We start from the raw sequence: 18,051 nt of genomic DNA on the forward strand, positions 1-18,051 counted from the left end.
GTTTCGTCCGCATTTAATTGTGCATGTGTTATATTTATTTTTCCTAATTACATACTGCTCATTATTTCATTTCAGGCACAGATAAATTAGTCTACTTGAGAGGATGAGATACCTGCAACTCGGGTAGAAGTTCGCCGAGAGCTTCGAAGAGAGGAAGGAGAACTAGGCCGATGAAGCTAACTTGGGAGGACGGCTTGGTCACTTTATCGCGATCCATGAAGGGCGTGACCGGAAGACCCTCGAGTTTCTCCGCGTCGCTCTGCTTGAAAAACTCTTGAAGTAATCTGTCCAGCCACGGTTCCGCGACTTCCATCGGTCGTGCCTCATTGCTTATGTCAGCCACCTTGATCAGGATCATGGACAGCTGCAAAGTATAATTAGGGAATTGAATGTTCCATTAAGTGTTCCATTAAATACCTCATTAGTCGCCAATGGATTACCAGATTTATGTGCGCCTTGTTAGTGTAATCGAATTCGGGAGTGGTGTCGGTGAACTGGCCGAGGATCTCGTTGTGCCGGGCCATGTCGGTCGCCAGGATGCACCTTATGATGCCCTCGCGCACTATTCTGTACGTGGAATTGTCCAAGGACGCGAGAATGTTGCATTCGGGCGCCTCCAGGACCCGGAATGCCACGGAGCAATGGTGATTCTCCAGGGGTGAGATATCGTTGTAGCGCAGCGCCAGCTCGGTCCGCGCGTTTATCTGATAGATGTTGTTGTAGCCCGGATGGTCAAGATCGTGACATATACATGAGACAATCAAGATGAGGACCTCGAGATCGCCGATTTTCGACGGAAGGTCCACCTGGGCGGCTATCGCGTACATCTGGGTACAATCAATTAGCACTAAGACGATAACTTAATTCGATATACAACCACCAACGCGTGCCGCTCTATGCATGTATTTTAATATCGATCTCGGGAAGTAATTTAATTATATTATATATCAGAACACACACAATGCAGTACCACGCCAGTTAATTAGATTAATCAAACTATTAGTGTCCATCGTAATTACAATGTTGTTCATCACGCTTATAATATCAACATAACTCATTTCCTCCCGTATCAACATGCGATTACAGTTACGCTACCACATAATTGTTAATTATCTTCGCGGGGAATCGCGTGAGTTAGAGCGATACAAAAAATGAAGGAATACTCACCATTTGCGCCACGCAGAAGCAGTGCCTGAAATTGTGAAACGGCACCTCGTTGTAGTTGTTGTAAACCTCGTAAAGGAAGTTCCTCAGAATCGGCAAGGGAATGTTGAATTTTTGAGGTAGGTCCAGGTCGATGAACATCGTCTGCAGCATCAGCAGCAGCTCCTCGTCTTCCCACTGTCGCGCGTCGAAGGCCGGTGAGCGCAACCACTCGCGAACGTTCGACGAGACCGTCACGTCGCTGAAAATGGTACAATATGACATTTACAAGTCCTTCCTAAGATTTTAACAATTTTTAATATCTGTATGTTGTTGACTTTACTAACTAATAATTAATTTCGACGTTTAATTAAAATTCCATTAAATAGGATTTTGAAAAAAATGGAAAAATTAATAATTAGTTACGACTGACGACTAAATTAACACCTGTCGTTCTTTATCAATCGTAGCAGTCATTCATTTCATCATTAGTATATCATTACCGAGAAAGTAGTATCTTTTTTATTTTACTAAAACAAACTCTCCAAAATAAATAAATTTAAAAAAATGTGAGACAATATTGTTAATGAAGAACTGTGCTAACATCGATCGATTCACCGAGAGGGCAAGTACCGAGGCGTTAATTGTCGAGCGAAACTTTGCACCCGCGTCGGCATTCGGTCATCCAGGTACATGGGATTAATCGGATTAATTGGTGGAGTAGTTTGCCCAACAGCTATTCGCTACTTTGACACATAATAGGTTATTTGCTCGTGCTGTTAAATCAACACGGGCCTAACATAGGTACGTCGAGACGATCGGGATCGTATCGGACGCGGCATCGATTCGCCGCGACATCACGTCAAGCACTGTCACTTACATCGCCTCTCGCGAGAATCAGCGACACGACACAACGTGCCTAAGCGGCGAGACTCCAGACGTAATTTACGCGATAATGCAATCATTGTAAATGAAATTTACCGTAATCAATCGGATTACACGTAATATTAAATACCACGTCACGATGATAAAAATGTATAATTACATCGTATACGTTTCTTCGAATAATATAAATTAATATTTACATAATTATATATATCGTATCTCTCTCGCTCGTTGAGTGACGTTCGGTTGCAACATTTATTTTTGAAAAAGAAACGCAAATCGAAAACTCTTTAATTAATATGACATTCCTTCGTATTAAATTAATCTTTATTACGCTTACTTTTCATTTCATTTGTATTTATCGTAGTAAGTGAATTGTGGAATCTTTTTGCAGTTTCCTATATCTTTCCTGACTATCTTCAATTTCCTTAATTTATCCGGAATTTTAACGACTTTCCCGTAAACGGAAACGCGTTTAGCTCATCGCACACGTGAAACCGTTCAATTAGCAGAAAATTCCTATACCATATAAATGATCGTGCGACACGTAACATCGTAATTAGAGCCCGAACACTTTCTTTTAATAGTATTAATCCTTGAACGATAGCTAAGTAAAAGAGTAAAAAAAAATATAATGATCTCGATTTCGACGAAACAATGAAAGTAAAAATGGATACAAAGAATCGTGGCTTTGGAATAAAGCTTTTGATAAAAGCACGTACACATCAGAAGATGCGTCTTACGTTCTTTCAGCTGCGACAATTGGAGCCGCGAAAAACGCGAAGGACACCTTTACGGCGCACACGGATGTTTATTTGCTGACGACCGCTAATTGGCAATTCGTATTTAGCCGACACGTCAAATCGCATCAGGACGCGCGATAATACGCGCTTTGTGTGACGCGCTCCCCATTATACACGCCCCAAACCGTGACGGGCCTTATTACCTAGATAACGGTAACTTAATAGCATTTCGCGGTACCGCGACAGAGACCAACTAACCACCGTCGGAGAGCCATGGAGTACGGAAGCGAGCGGAACTCGCGGATGAATGGAGGTGCTATGTGTGCACAGCATCTCCGGTGTTTTCTCAAGTTGGGAATAGGCCGGTCATTTCGCTGCACTCTTTCGTTCACACCTTTCAATGTGTCGGCATTCTCACGTCTCTCCCTCGGCACGTACGGTTTTCCTTTGAACAGCACATTACCGCGCTATAAGTCTTTTAATTGCAGCAAAATTTTGTTTGAATTTTACGGCAATATTTACCAAGTGTCGTATGCATTTTTTATTCGCATTGATTATCGTATTGTATACGTGAATTCTTCATCACAATTTTATTGTATAAATATTTTGGCTAAAGAGTAATGATATTGATTAATATCACTTATCCAAGATACATAATAGAAGTTAGTGTAGTCAATTATAATTCAATGAAACGTGATTCTTCGATGCAAAAAACACTGTAGAGTAGTGAGTAAAATCACAATGCAACACGCTTAACCAGGGAGATGATTTCTTGATTAAACGTGTGGAACAGGATTCTCCTATATACATTTTCCAGAAGGATAATCGGGGTCATTACTCGCGTAAACGGTTTTTCCGAATATCTCGTAAGAACAGAAACTTGTGACGTAAAAGGGTTAAACGGGAACAAGCCGGAAAAGGGAAAACGATTATGGCGTTTACAGCTTTGCCTCGATGAAGGAGCCTCGGCCGGAAGCGCTCCAACTTCTCCCCGCCACAGCCATAATCGTTTGCGAGAAATCGCTGGTAAATTACGGTAAACGGCAGCCCGGCTTAATGCACCGTACCGAATCGCCGCGAGTATAAAACGCTTTGAAAGAACAGAAACGCGTCTCGCCGCGAATGCCACCTAAATGGCACGTACGATTTGCATGTCGATGCGACGTGCGTGACTGCCGCACCGAAGATAGAAAAAATTGGAGAAAACATTTCTAAACACATCGTTCACTTTATCAATTGATCTTTTCAACGTACCTAAATATCCCCATTATTTCTTACAAAAAAAGCGAGGATTAAATATGACAGTCATGTAAAATGTAAATTAATATTTGCATCGTATGCACCGACTAACATCAATTGAATAATGAGATGATTTCATTAATAATTGAAATATTTAACTTATTGTCAGCATATTTTAAAAAGCGCAGCGCTGAAAACTTCATACAATTTTATATAATTTTGTACTCTTCCTTGACGTTACAAAAAAAATATTAAGTCAAATTTAAAATCAAACAAAATTAATTTTTAAAAAATCGAGATCATACATGTGAGAATTTTGCATAACACGCCATTAATAATTTATATGAATTTCACGGTATTTTTTAAAGCTATAAGAAAAACTGTTATTGACGTAAGGTGATAATATTAATGAAAATATAACGCGCTTGCGCCACTTGAAATACCCAGGGAATTAATACGGCCAAGCTCTCATCTTCCTCGAATCTGCATAAGAATGCGGTACTTCGAAACGAAATAGGATTGGGTCTCTTAAGGTAGGCGTCTCGCTACGTGCTAGTCATGTGACTGTTTGTAGGTTTTTACGTTCAGAAATATATTTCAGGCAATTTTTGCTAAGGAAAAAATAATTTTATGACGTATGGTGTAAAATTTCATACGTGACAAAGTATATGTTACTTTTTCCAAATTATGTGATTTTTTTCATTTGACTCCGTTTTGATCAGCTGATCATGCGAGTCGTCGAGAAAGGTTACAAGTGAGAAAAATACTTTTCGATTGAATTTTGACAATTGCTGAGAAAGGGTTTCAAAACGCATGAAGGGGTGTCAATCACTATCCAATTCGGCTAAGAAAAACGAGCCCCATAACTTGCAACTACAGTGATTAGCCAGCGGCGTTGCCAAGTCTTCCCAACCTCACCTCGACCAAAAAATGTCTGCTCGATTACCGCATTTTCACTAAAATAAACTAAAAAATTAGCAGCAAAATCTCCGGTATAAACTATAATGGTTGCATCGGATTCTTCGAAATCTAATGTACAAAAAGCAATGTTTTTTCTCACTTCATCTAATCAAAAAATGCGAAAATATGTGATTGAAACCGTGATAGAGCCTTCTTTTTCTGGCCGTCTGTATGAAGTAATGCAAACGTTGTGATTTTCGAGATCGATTTTCTAGAGTAAATAGTCGGTAAGGAGCCACAGAAAAAATCGACTGCAAAGCTGATCATATAATTTGATATAAAATTTGAAATCGAAAACTTTATCTAATACATGCCCTGACGAGACGCTTAAGCCTCCAAAATAACTTCGCGATGCGGGAGGGAGAATCTCCGGAAGACTTTCGGAAATCCCTCTGGAAGTCTACGGTCCCTGGCTCTCGATTCATTTGTTGATTTTTCTCCGGGAACTTTCTCCTCGGCCGATGATAAATTACAGAAGTTTAATTGGTGGCAAAGTTTGGCGCGACCGCGCGTCATCTGTAATCATGTTGTTACACTTTGTGTGACATGAAATATATATCCCCGAAAGTTCCCCGGATGAAAATTTACAACGCGCGCGGTGCCATTTGGTGCGACGCGGGAATCATAATGGCGTTTAAAGGGTTTACTGCATTATACCCGCTACGCGCGCGATTTGCGCGCTCGTTGCCATTATTACATTCATTTTGATATTGATTCCACCGGACATTCTAGTCAGCCGATAATCAGATTACGTGCCACGTATGCAAATGAATCTCGCACAATTTTATCGGATCTCGGATGCGATGTTTTAAAGCCCCCCCGAGCCAAATGAACCGCAAGTTTATCGCTTCACCAGCGTCACGCTACGCCCTATGAATATAAAAGAGAAAATTACGTTGCAAACACGACAAAAGACATATAATATCCATATGCAGAAGATACTCCGCCGCGTAATTGTTTCGCTTGACATTTTTTCTTTTAATTTCTCGCCTCGCATATTAAATCGATAACGCGCGCGCATTCAATTTCGTTGATTCACTATAGCCACGCGCGCACAACAAATTCAGAAATTACCCCATTCTAGTGCCGAGATATAAAAAAAAAAAAACTTCCCCGCGACTGTCGGTGAAGCGTGAATAAAAAATTATAAATTTATGATCTATATACACTTCACCCTCGCGAAAGAGTGGGGCGAGAATTAATTCTAAGACAAATCAAATTTTGAAGCTGCCGATAAGAACAAAGATAAAGACTAAAGAACAGACAAAGACTTCGCACGAAGTCTATTATGGAGAGAAATATCGATCTTCTTGAATATCAATTTTCTTAAATATCATATTCTTCTTTGCGAAAGAAAACTCCAGCACAGAGATGCGTTGAAAGTATCACAAAGGACTCGTGATTTTCTCGGCTGAGCTGCGTGATACGCGTCTGAACGTGCGACGTGCTCCATAAAGTGCTTCAACGTAGAGCTCTCGAGGGTGGAAGGTTAAAGTTCTTCGGGGTCTCTCTTCTCTCTCTTTATAGTCCGGCTTGTCCCGTATTAATGTATGTGGAATCACACGCGCGTATTAAGGCGCTTTAAACACGCACACACTCTTACTTGTATTACGTACTAACATCGGGTAATGTATAAAGGGTCTGGATTTTATACAACTGGAATAACTATACTTTTGATGGAGTGGTCCAGCGTCTCTGGAGAATTCTCTTCCCGAAAGATAATGCGTTAGCTGTTTTAGTAGAACAAATTATTCGGTCGTAAATATGTGAAGAATTTAGAAACTGCCATTTTAAAAAAATTTATCTTTTAAAAGTTATCATTTAAAAGTACTTTACGTTTAAAAATTTATCTTACAATTAATTTAAAGCAATTAAACATTGACTGTGCATTCAAAATACGCATGCTGCCTTATTCCTATTTACACATTCTTCTCTTTTTCCTTTTTATTTTTACGTCTAAATTAATTAGCTCTAAAATGGATTTTCTTTCCGAGAAACATGAAAAACATGACTTCCTCACATATTTCGTTCCCTTGAAAATAACTCGTTGAAAAGTGGCAAAGTCAACGTTTTAATGAACTGCAATTCACTGCCGCAATATCTTGTAAGATCGCCGATACGATATCGGCTCCAAGTTCACGGAATGATGCTTTTTGTTTCAATGCGATATCGTTATATCGATTCGCGATCAAAGTGAAAAGTCGAGTCGAGTCCTACACGAGACGCGATAATTATTCGCCACGCGAGCACGTTCGCGTTTAATTGCGTTTGCAAACGCACCCTCGGGCGAGTCAGCCCGACGCCGCGACGAGACATTTTGACGGACGGACGAGCGACGTAAAGGACAGTTCTCGCATGTACGACGGTTACTTCTACCTTGCATGTGCGCAAGAAAGAAACCTTGAAGTCACGGCGGTAAAGGTCGAAGTGCCATCTTTGATCTTCGCTTTACTGGCGGGCCTATTTTCTCTCCGCTCCTTCTTCGCTCGATGGATCGAAAACGAAATTTTCGCTGCGGACGGCCATCGACGTATACTTTCACACTCAGATACGACGCATTTGCAAGAAGATAAAAGTATATTATAGATACTGATGTAAATTTACTAAATATTTGTATCTGATGACGTAATATTATTCTTCCAGTTTCACTAATGTAATCCGTTAATAGACCATGTAGAGTAATGTTGATACAGCATAAATGTTGGTACAAGAATTGTTGTTACAATACCATGAGTGCAACACAATAGCTCGATTACTCTCGTAACAGAATATCGGCAATTTAATGCTTCGCAGCAATATAAGCTTCATTTGGAGAACGAATTTCAAGATATTTAACGCAGAACAATTGGACAATATTAAGCAAATGAACTTTATATCAAATCCCTGTTATATAGTAACATATATGGGCGGCCGGAATTAATTGCAAACTGGGAAAAGTCGCTTTCAAATTCAATTAAAAAAGTCGGGAGCAAATGTACAAGCGTTTGCGGACGCGCGCGTGAGCGAAATTTCTGTTAACGTATGGCACAAATCGATTCTTCTGCAACGTATGGACATAAACAATTTAGAAACCATGTTATCCCCATATATTATATTCAAGGCGTGTTTACGAACACGCGATGTTGCAATCAAATGAAATCGGTAATTAATTGTCTACGCCGTTAGTAGGCTTAGCTCTCCGTCCGATGGATTGACGTTCGTTTAATTAAACGCCGTGGATTGTCTTCGCCTGCAGGTAGGCATTTAAGTCCGCGAAGCGAAGGAGTGAGCTCGCTCGATGGAGTGCTAATTTCTGCCTCGCCGCCGCCGTCGAGACGTAAAGTCGCGTTTGCGAAATACCGTGAATATACCACATTCGTATATATGTTCGCCGAGCTCACGAGCTCCGCGATTACCCGACATACCCCGAGATCGAAATCAATAATCAATAATCTCGCCGCACGCATCGCGCGATATAAACGCGTATTTCCCGTTCTCTCGGTAAATATTTGATTGTAAATCGCGATAAATGAAAAATATATCGTATATATGAAATTTAAGGATGAACGCGGCAGAAACGCGAGAGATGCGCAACGCGAAGCGAATTGTATCTGAACCAACAGTCGAGAGAGATGCGAATAAGCAGATAAAATTATTCGGCTGACTGTCGTCGGAAAATTCCTCGACCCGAATCTTCGCCGTCCTAAATTCGACGTGTTATTTCTGCTGCGCGCGATGAGTGCACCGAAAACCGTTGCAATCGAGCGTAAAAGCGAATTAAATAAGAATTCCCATCGATCGAAATACTTATTGAAGTTGAAGCTTGGAAACTTATTGAAACTCTATTCCATAATCCTGCATTAATATTACAAATTATTGTAACAGATGTACATTTTATAACAGGTGTACTAATAATTTATTATCTTATACATAATCTTGAAAATGAAAGAAAAAAAGAAAAGAAGAAAAAAGAAAGAGAAGAAGAAAAGTGTGTGGCAAAGTAATTAAAAAAAATTTAACTAAATAAGTTTATCGATTAAATAAATAAGAATCTAAGTTCTCCAATCACTTTTCGCTCATTGCGATGCAACCTTGGGGATTTCCAGAGTAACGGCAAGCCGTCGAATGATTTGCGAGCCGCCCGTATACTTACCTTTCCTCGCTTCGTTTTATTCGTCTCTTCACGGAAAAGCGCGAGAAATCGCGTCGCTGCGCCGCGCATAAACGCGCGATGCGTTTTGATATTCGATACGCGACGACGCGACGGCGCGGCGAGATCGCATATTTCGCCGAACGCGGAATCGGCGGAATAAGTCGACCCCGCGGCCCCGCGCGAACCAGACGAGGAAGGCTTATATGCAAAAAGGCGTGGTTGTGGATGCAAGGCGCGCGACTTATAGGTATATAACACAGCCGCATTCCGAGGCATCTCGACACGGTCGCGCGCGTACGTTCCCTATTTTAAGACAAGCCCGCGAGGCTTGCCCTGCACCTCGTCACGCTTTTACCCACGGTCGCGCGCATCTCACCCGAATGATTCGCGGAAATTATGCCGCGCGAAATCACGCGCAAGTACGTTGATAAGGACGGAATGAAAAATTCATAGCAAGATAATGCGTCAACCTGTAATCAGGTTTTAAAACCTGAACGCAAAATGAATTATGCCGCATCATCGTATATACAAAATCCGCTTCTTATCTCTTCCGACGAGCGCAGAATATGTAGCTCGAACGTAATCACAGTGCCATTAATTATATTTATTCCGTGTTCGGAAAATTTAATGAAACATGTCAAACTTGTTGAAAATATATATTACACATTTTTCTTTTTTCAACCTTGTCTTTTTATAATTATGTAATTTAAGAATTTTTTTAACAATCTGTACAAAAACTAGAATTCTCTAAATTAAATATTTGTATAAATATTTGTATTTAAAAAGTAATTTTTCTAAAATTACAATTAAATAATTTAAAGAAACAGAAAGAAAAAAAGAGAGAAAGGGTTTGGATATCCTTATAGAAAAATATATCTTAAAATTAATTTATAATATCTACCTAATTAAATATTAGTTTCTGTCAAGTATTATCAAATGTTGTAAACTATAAATGGAGAAAACATCAGGTAAAGCTAAATAAAAGATTTCAGAGAAAAAGATGCAGAATGAAATCAATTATAATTAAATTAATAACAGCTGCGGATATATCTCGGGAAACGCATTCGCACACAAGCGACTCCTAATTGGAGATGTAAAATACGCGTTCGTGTCGATTATTTGCGAGTCTATAAGCCATAAACGATTCAATTGTTTCTATTATGATTCTCGCGAAATGAAATATTGGAATTCTCCCCGAAATTCATTAACGCTTTATAAGTTGTGTGAATTTTATTACGTATTTGTTAAATAGTGAAATGCACGTTCACGCATCCATGACTCTTACTTCGCTAAATCCACGTTGAATATCGAAAAGTCGCATGCAACGTTGTATGCTCCGATTTTAACGTAATATCTACGTCGTTTCGTTTTATGTTTTCGACAGTTATCCTGCTGGAAGAAATATGTGATAAAACGGCTCGTATTCCCCCCGCGTCGTTACTTTTACGCACATATTTTATTCTGATCTTGCGCGTTTACACGAAACGCGTTTTCGCTAGTTAAATAAAACTTAGAAAACCAGACGGCCGTAATAATGTATGTAATGTTAATATCATTGCCAATGTCAACATATAACATGTGTTAGATCAAGTTTTAAGCGTCTCGATAATCAATAAAGCGGCTTTAATAATAGAATCGATTTGACGTCGACGTCTGGTCAACGACGGATTTTACTACTGCGCAAATCCGAAATTCTTTTTTTTAGCTGTCATTGTCCATCATGGTGTAATAACTATTTACAATTTCCATTTACAATTCCCTATTTACAATTGTTACCGCATCGCTGAGGATGGCTCAAAGCGGAACCGAAACGTTTGATTTATAATTATGTATCCTAGTAGTTATTATGGACCGATATAACGTTAACTTATGCATCGTCAACCGCGTTGAACTCTCAAAGCTCCTTTTCACTTGTTAATAACTGTTTACATTCAAAATTCATCATTTCGAATCTGCTTTGCACTTCCAAGCTGTATCAGCATAAAGGTTAACATTTAAAATAAGCGTGTGTGTTTCCTATTTAAAAAAATATTATACCTATATAGTTTCCATATCTCTTTCAGATGCCTTGTTCAAAAAATTATTGTTTTATTAACATCCTTTAACAAAATGTACAATACAAATGCAGAAAAATTACAATATACTGCATTAATATTCACGTTTTCATCATAATAATTAATACAATTATTCTTTTTCAAATGAAAAGGTAATAAATGTATAATTTTTAAAATACATTTATTATACAGCTCTTTGTATATATACTTTTGTTATCATTTTTCAATTTTCTCGTGCACGTGCATTTTTCTGAAAATAAATTAACCTTTAATTAACTTCGCGATTTATTAACGGTGAATATCTGGCTGGTGTCGTTCGCATTATAGATGCGATTTAATGGACCGTCTGTTTTAACAAACTCGATACGTGTGCCTTATCTAGGATTTATTAGTCGCGGTACTGTGTGTCAGTATAGGTACAGTAGTGCTCTCGCGCGGAAGGGCACAGACATCGCCCTTCTCCGAAGATTCATCAGTCCGCGCTCGTATTACCGTAGATCAATCAACTTTTACGATCCACCCGTCTTTCGGCTCTTATTTGCGATGCGCACGCGGGTGCTCTCGATCATGTCGATCTCGCAATATCGAGCGTAATATACCCTGCGCGTCGAATGTCAAAGAAGATCCCCGGGCACGGGGGAATTTTAATCATTAATCCAAATCGTGCCACTTTCATTTAAACTAGCGAAATTAAAAAAGGCTTTCATATATGCCTCTCGCGATATAAAATTCACCTGCTAAAATATCTCGTGTGCCGTGTGCCTTTCCGTGATTAATACCGCAATCTATATTTTATTAAACGTATATTTCACTTATATGCAGCTCTTACTTAAGATATTACGACGCGTAAATCTAAATCCGTTTTTAATTAAAAAAATTTTTTAATTAAAAAAAAAAGGTGTATAATATTGAATAGAGAAAATATCCGTGGACTAGGAGAACAGAGAGATATTCAAGGACGCGCAGCACGGCTGTTTTGCGTAATAAGACTTCACGTATAGCGTCGAGAGATTGATTGTTTATATCTTCGCCGTCGCGCTTCAAAGAGGAAACTGATCGATACGTTATTCCGCGATCTGCCCCCGATATTTCGGTGCAGGGTTAATCAATATTTTACTCCCGACAAATTGTTTACTCCTAATTTTCCGATAATTGTCCCTCGTAAATTTTCCATACTTTCTGCATCGCTTCATAATTAATTTCCACGCCGCATCCTTTGATCTCCGACGTTCAACGCGGCAAATTAAGCTATCAATGGATGCTTTATTGACTAGGAACTTCATATCAATAGAGGATATTTCAATAGCAATTGCGATATGGCTTTATCATTATTATGGCTTGTTTATCCCCTATCTCTCATTCGGGTTTATAATAAATGAATTCGCAACGATTGCACCATATAAATATAAATAAATATTAACGCGTTGTGTATTACCTAAAAACGCTCTAAATGAGAAATTAATAATTCATAATCAATTAATCATTTAATCGTCACAATTCCTCTTTTGAAATTTTGTCGGCTAACCGAAAAACTAAATAACGAATAATCAGTAATGATCATCAATATTATATCAGCTTGACTTGCACATCGAAAAATATTAAAATTTATTTATCTTCGCTACGATATTATATAAAATATTCTATATCTGGTTATTTGATATTGAGAAGAGATCTATTGCAAAATCGGAGAATATTGAAGAAGCTCGTGAGAGTAAGAAGACAGACGCGACATATGTATGCAACACCCTGTATGCGTGGCAGCGGCGAAATCTCCAGCGCGTCGCATATACTCGTTGAATAACTTTTCCCCCCGGCTAATCAATCTTCGTGGTCGGATCGCGTTTTTGTTATCTACATGCGGCGATCGACGATCGATGCACGCGCCGTGCATCGACGCTTAATCACAATGGCATGGGGAACGCGGGGGCTCTTTCGCATTACTCCCGCGCGGAGTAGCGAACCCCGGCGCGGGTCGGTCGGGGCCGCTATTGGACAACAATGTAACTGGAAACAGCGGCATATTGCTGCTTAATAGATAGGATTATCGCAGCCGCTTAATCATCAGTCGCGGCACTACAGTCGCTGATGGCCTGTCCGACACAACGGCCTGTTGGCATTTCGATCGAACATGCCGCGGAAGCACCTCATTGGCGCGATCCTGCCCACGTAATATCGGCATTAAGGCACGGGAGGATTCATGCTGGTCTAGTGTCGGATAAAAGTACCGTAGACCGCGCGGAAAATTTTCCGCTATCAACGGTAACGGCGTCCTCGACGGTCTCCGCGTGTCTTTGCGCAATTTTGTCCCCTCGCGGAGATATGAAATTTATCAAGGCTTTCTTATTGAACGCGTCACATTTGACACGTTACTTTATACGCATATGCAAAAATCTGCTGTCCGTTTTATTAAAGAAGGATTAACAATGCTGGCAAAACGGTGCGTCGCGTGCAGTCTCAGCGCGCGATTAGCTAATATACCATCTTAATTAACTCACCAGATATTGAGGAACTTCTCCCGAACTTTTCGCTTCATGCTATCGCTCTTCCGACGATGCTGCAATCTGCGGCAGGAATCCGTATAGATGGGCTCCGGAAGCTTGTAGAGACCTACGGAAGGCGGAGATATCTAGATTAAGCTTTTGGAAACTTTTTTCAAGTTTTTGCGGCGGGACGGTGTGCGGTGCAACAAAAGGGCCCTGAAGGAACATCGAAGATGGAACGCGGGATGCCGGAGCAATTTTTCGCAAACTCTGATGCGTCATTTCACGTCGTAAAGAGATTTTATAAGAAGAGTTTCATACGCCGAGAGTTGCCTATACGTGCCGTCCCAGTTTTACCGGCTCTTTTCCCTTTATCGGCAGATTCTTAGAAATTTTCTATTTTTCTCTTAGCAGAAATTTTAGCAAAGGGTTAAATTACATATAAAAGTGCCGAAAGTGCGAATTACGAAGTTTTCTGAATTAAGTTTTGGCGATAAGTAGACCCGATTTAACTTCAATCAAGAAGGGAGAGAAAAAAAGAAGCTTGACTTTAAGTAATTAGTGTAACGGTCGAGCGCCTCGCCGGGACTTTTGTTCGTCCACGTGCGAACCATCCTCTATACATAAGCCGAAGCTCAACTTATAGAAATTGAAGATAGGAATAGCTTGAACGGCTCCTTTCGCGTGTCCCCACAAATATTTATTCAGCGGCTGCGATCCGAGCATGCCGCTGTTTATCCGCTCGTATATCCGTCGCTGGCCTCAGACCGGGCGGCATCGTAAAATCTCTAGCGAAACTTTTATATCTGACCGAGATGACCGATCCATCTCAACGTAAAGTTCGATCCACATCCAATATCGCAGCATAGGAAATAAAATCTCAAAGAGAAAATTGTTATCGCGACAATTGCGTTGAACAAGTAAAGGCGAGATACACGTTTCGAGATTAATCTCCAGTTTCTACGATAAACCAGATACTTCACGAAAATGTCAGAAGGAAGCGCTTTAGATTATTGCCTCTTCGTTATTTCAATTCGTGTATTACCTTTCCCTTGCTATTTTTATTTAGTACATTATGACAAAGATTGCAGAAATCTCTTTCGACTTCATTACGCAATAAAATTGCGCAATAGTAATTGTTTTAACGAGCGTGATTATCGTAACGATTAATTCTACTGTGTTCAGGATATGTCTGTATGTCTAAATAGCGATAACTTTTTCAATCCGCTGAGAGGATTGCCGCGTTGCGTGACAATCCAATTTCCAAACGCTTCCGAGTTGTCGAGGACTGTCGAGGGCAAAGGATTTGTGAGCAATTTAGACTGCACGCGCTTGTATTAAACAAAAACGCTAGAGAATTTTCAGCTTCGGTTTTATATTCTTGATAAAATTATTATCGAGTATTTTCCATCGAACATTATACAAAATATACTTTATAAAAATATGCGATGCAAAAAACTATTTAAAATCAATGAACAAATCTGTTTTCCATCTATCTAAACTTTTACGTCGCTAAAATTCTATTTCTGTCACTTTGAACCAGGATTTCGCTAAACAAGAGAATATCGAGTTAAATGTGCATTCAATGAATTGAACTCGAGAGAACCAGCGAGGAACATATACGGATTACAAGGGAAGAGAAGCGCCCGTGGCGCTTTCCACCGCCAACGTCCATATTTATCTTCAATTTCATTTTCGTTTTACTATACAAAAGGCAACAGCATGAAAATGTGTCCTGTATACATTTTTGTAGAAACAATGTAGAAACAATCGCGTTTTCCGTATCAGTACACCGGTATATTGACGTCTATCCTCGAATTTAACGCAAAAGAGTAATGCTACGACAATAAATAATTTCGACAGTCGCGTGCACCTCAATGCATTACGACAATGCACACTTATAAACCCACAGGTCCATTAATATATGCGATTATTCGACGAATAATGACGGCCAGCCGTATACGGCCAGAGCATTTCATTTCACTAATATTCGCTATTTAATATCAAAAGTAAGATATTATCCCGAATTTCTCCGTTCCGCTGGATTATCCCTTTCATTTTTACCACCACGATCGCTGCCACGAAATCCGATTATGAAGTTCAATTATGAAGCCTATTCCGAGAAACTTTATACATGCGTTACTTATAAGCAACTTAAGAGCTGATCATTATCGTCGAAATTAGGATCGGCAATTATTAATCGAATTATAAATTACATCGTCGCATTAATGAGAAGTTACAGAAAGGAATTAATAAAGTAAAAATATCTCAGCTCAGTTGATCTTTGGTGCGATATTTACAGAGTGTCCCTGAAAATACATCAGCGGAGACTTATTGTTAGGCATAACGGGGATACTCTAGATGGAGAAACGACGTACGTGGTTACTTACTAAGCCAGCTCAGCTGATCGTTGTTCTCCAATTTGTTCTTGAAACTGTCCACTTGGCGTTTGAGTTCTCGTAGGGCGAGGGAGGGTGTGGCGTATAAAGCTTCTTGATGCTCTCGCAGCTGCCGCTCTAAAGCCGCCACGCGCCTCTCTAAAGCCCAAAGTACCTCCGCCTCAATCACCCCCGAAGAAGCGGGATGAGCGCCAACGATCTTAAAAAAGCACAACCAGCTAAGTACGTAAAGTGCACGCTACGCGCGTTCATGTGGATGTTTTGCGCAAAAAAAAAATTAACGCGTCGACTAGGATAATATGTCGCGCCCTGTCCTTTGATCAGGCTATGTAAATTAATTAATTTAGATGGTTAGTTTTACGTTCATTACATGTTCATTATGTTCATTTATCTTTTTTTACATTCCAAGAATATTTAAATTTTTCCCTCATGCACTGAGAGTACAAGAAAGAAAAAAACCAGTAAACATTAAGATATAAATCTATACGTGCCTAACATTATCAAAAAAATTCCTTATATATTCCATTGTTTAATGAATTTTGCATTCATGTCTAACGAACAACGAGCATAGATCGATATCTTCATAAATATGTAAAGGTATGCAAATGAAGTAGATACTTATGAAAGGTAATCAAAGCTTTAAATTTTCCCCAAAATCGCGATAAATTCGTAGGCTACGTTTACACCCAGCGACCTGATCGCGGCCTGACCTATATTGTGACCCGAAGTAGGTCTAGTCATCATTCGTTTACACCGAAAGAAACCTAAAAATTGACGGGATCGTATTTGGGATCGCCCTGAATTGCAGCGAATCCGAACAAGCAAATGAAGCTTTTAGGACGCGTCGCGCTTGATCGCGCGTTTACATCGCAAATGATAACGGCCGATTTCAGGTCGGGTCACTAAAATACGCGGCCTGATCTGAAGCCAGGTCCGGTCGTTTATCAACTGTTTACAGCAGGCGGGCTAAATAATTTAGGTCGAATTTGAGGTACAGGCTGCGGCCTAATTTCAGGGTGTAAACGTAGCCATAATGAACTTCACCATCAACATTGATTCACGCCACGAGTGATGAAACTAATTATGATAATATTACAGCAATTGTTCACGCGTCGATTGAACGCTCATTACCCAAAGCAAGACATTGGCTAGGTTTACACCCTGAATTTAGGCCGCGGCCTATACCTCAAATTCGACCTAAATTATTTAGGCCGCCTGCTGTAAACATTTGATAGGCGGCCGAAACTAGCTTCAGGTCAGACTTTAGGTTGAATTTGAGGTATAGGCCGCGGCCTAAATGTCCCGGTGTACCCGTGCCCATTATTCGCTCGAAACATGTGATTTTTACTATAATAATGCGAAACCTGATTAAAGAACATAATTCTTCATGCACCGAACTTGTTCAAATATTATAGATAACAAGAAACTTTTGGTCTCTCTTGCGGAATATCTTCTGCAGAGAAAGCACTTGCAAAAAATTATTATACTACGTAAACGTGTAATTAATTATGTAAACTAATAAAATATTAAATATAAAATACCTGAAGAACATAAGGCGTGTCGGGCGTGTTTGCAGGTAGATGAGTCGAAATATTGAGGAGCTTGTCCCCCTTGCGAAGCTTTACGATGTCCAGAGGACCAGCCTCTGCCGCGCTTCTAAAGAGTTCTGCAAGACAAAACGTAGATGCTTTCTCGTTGAGTTGATCTCCGTTCATTCTCTCCTTCCTCCGAAGGAAGTTTGTTTACGCAGTTCCTTAAATTCACCGTCGCGTCGCTACCATTTCGCGATGCAATTCAAGACGATATCGTCATTCTCCTCGAATATTATCCCCGTATCGAGCGGGACGAGCGCGGGCGCGATGAGCGGAAGCAAATGACGTACAAACAATATTTACGATACCCGGTTTCGATCCCCGCTATATATTAACTCTGTCCGCCATTTACTACCATTTACTATATTACCGGAGGTGATATTAACTTTATTAAACGCCGCCCCGCTGGTGCACGGGAGATCGA

The 18,051-nt window shown here is 39.9% G+C and overlaps 1 protein-coding gene across 2 annotated transcripts in view; it reads right to left on the minus strand.

The window, feature by feature from the left end:
* Positions 1-18,051, minus strand: part of Pde9 (phosphodiesterase 9) — a 187,151-nt gene that overhangs the window by 5,408 nt on the left and 163,692 nt on the right. For both annotated transcript variants that reach the window (XM_077406259.1, XM_077406258.1), the window contains exons 5-10: positions 17,577-17,701; positions 16,027-16,234; positions 13,652-13,763; positions 1,168-1,405; positions 441-827; positions 113-364 (exon numbers count right to left, since the gene is read on the minus strand). In XM_077406259.1, the coding sequence (XP_077262385.1) occupies positions 113-364; positions 441-827; positions 1,168-1,405; positions 13,652-13,763; positions 16,027-16,234; positions 17,577-17,701 (1,322 nt within the window). The remainder of the gene's footprint in view (positions 1-112; positions 365-440; positions 828-1,167; positions 1,406-13,651; positions 13,764-16,026; positions 16,235-17,576; positions 17,702-18,051) is intronic.

The sequence above is a fragment of the Temnothorax americanus genome, unplaced genomic scaffold (genome assembly GCF_048541705.1).
Source record: "Temnothorax americanus isolate GAGA-0224 unplaced genomic scaffold, ASM4854170v1 Scaffold20, whole genome shotgun sequence".
Lineage (NCBI taxonomy): Eukaryota > Metazoa > Arthropoda > Insecta > Hymenoptera > Formicidae > Temnothorax > Temnothorax americanus.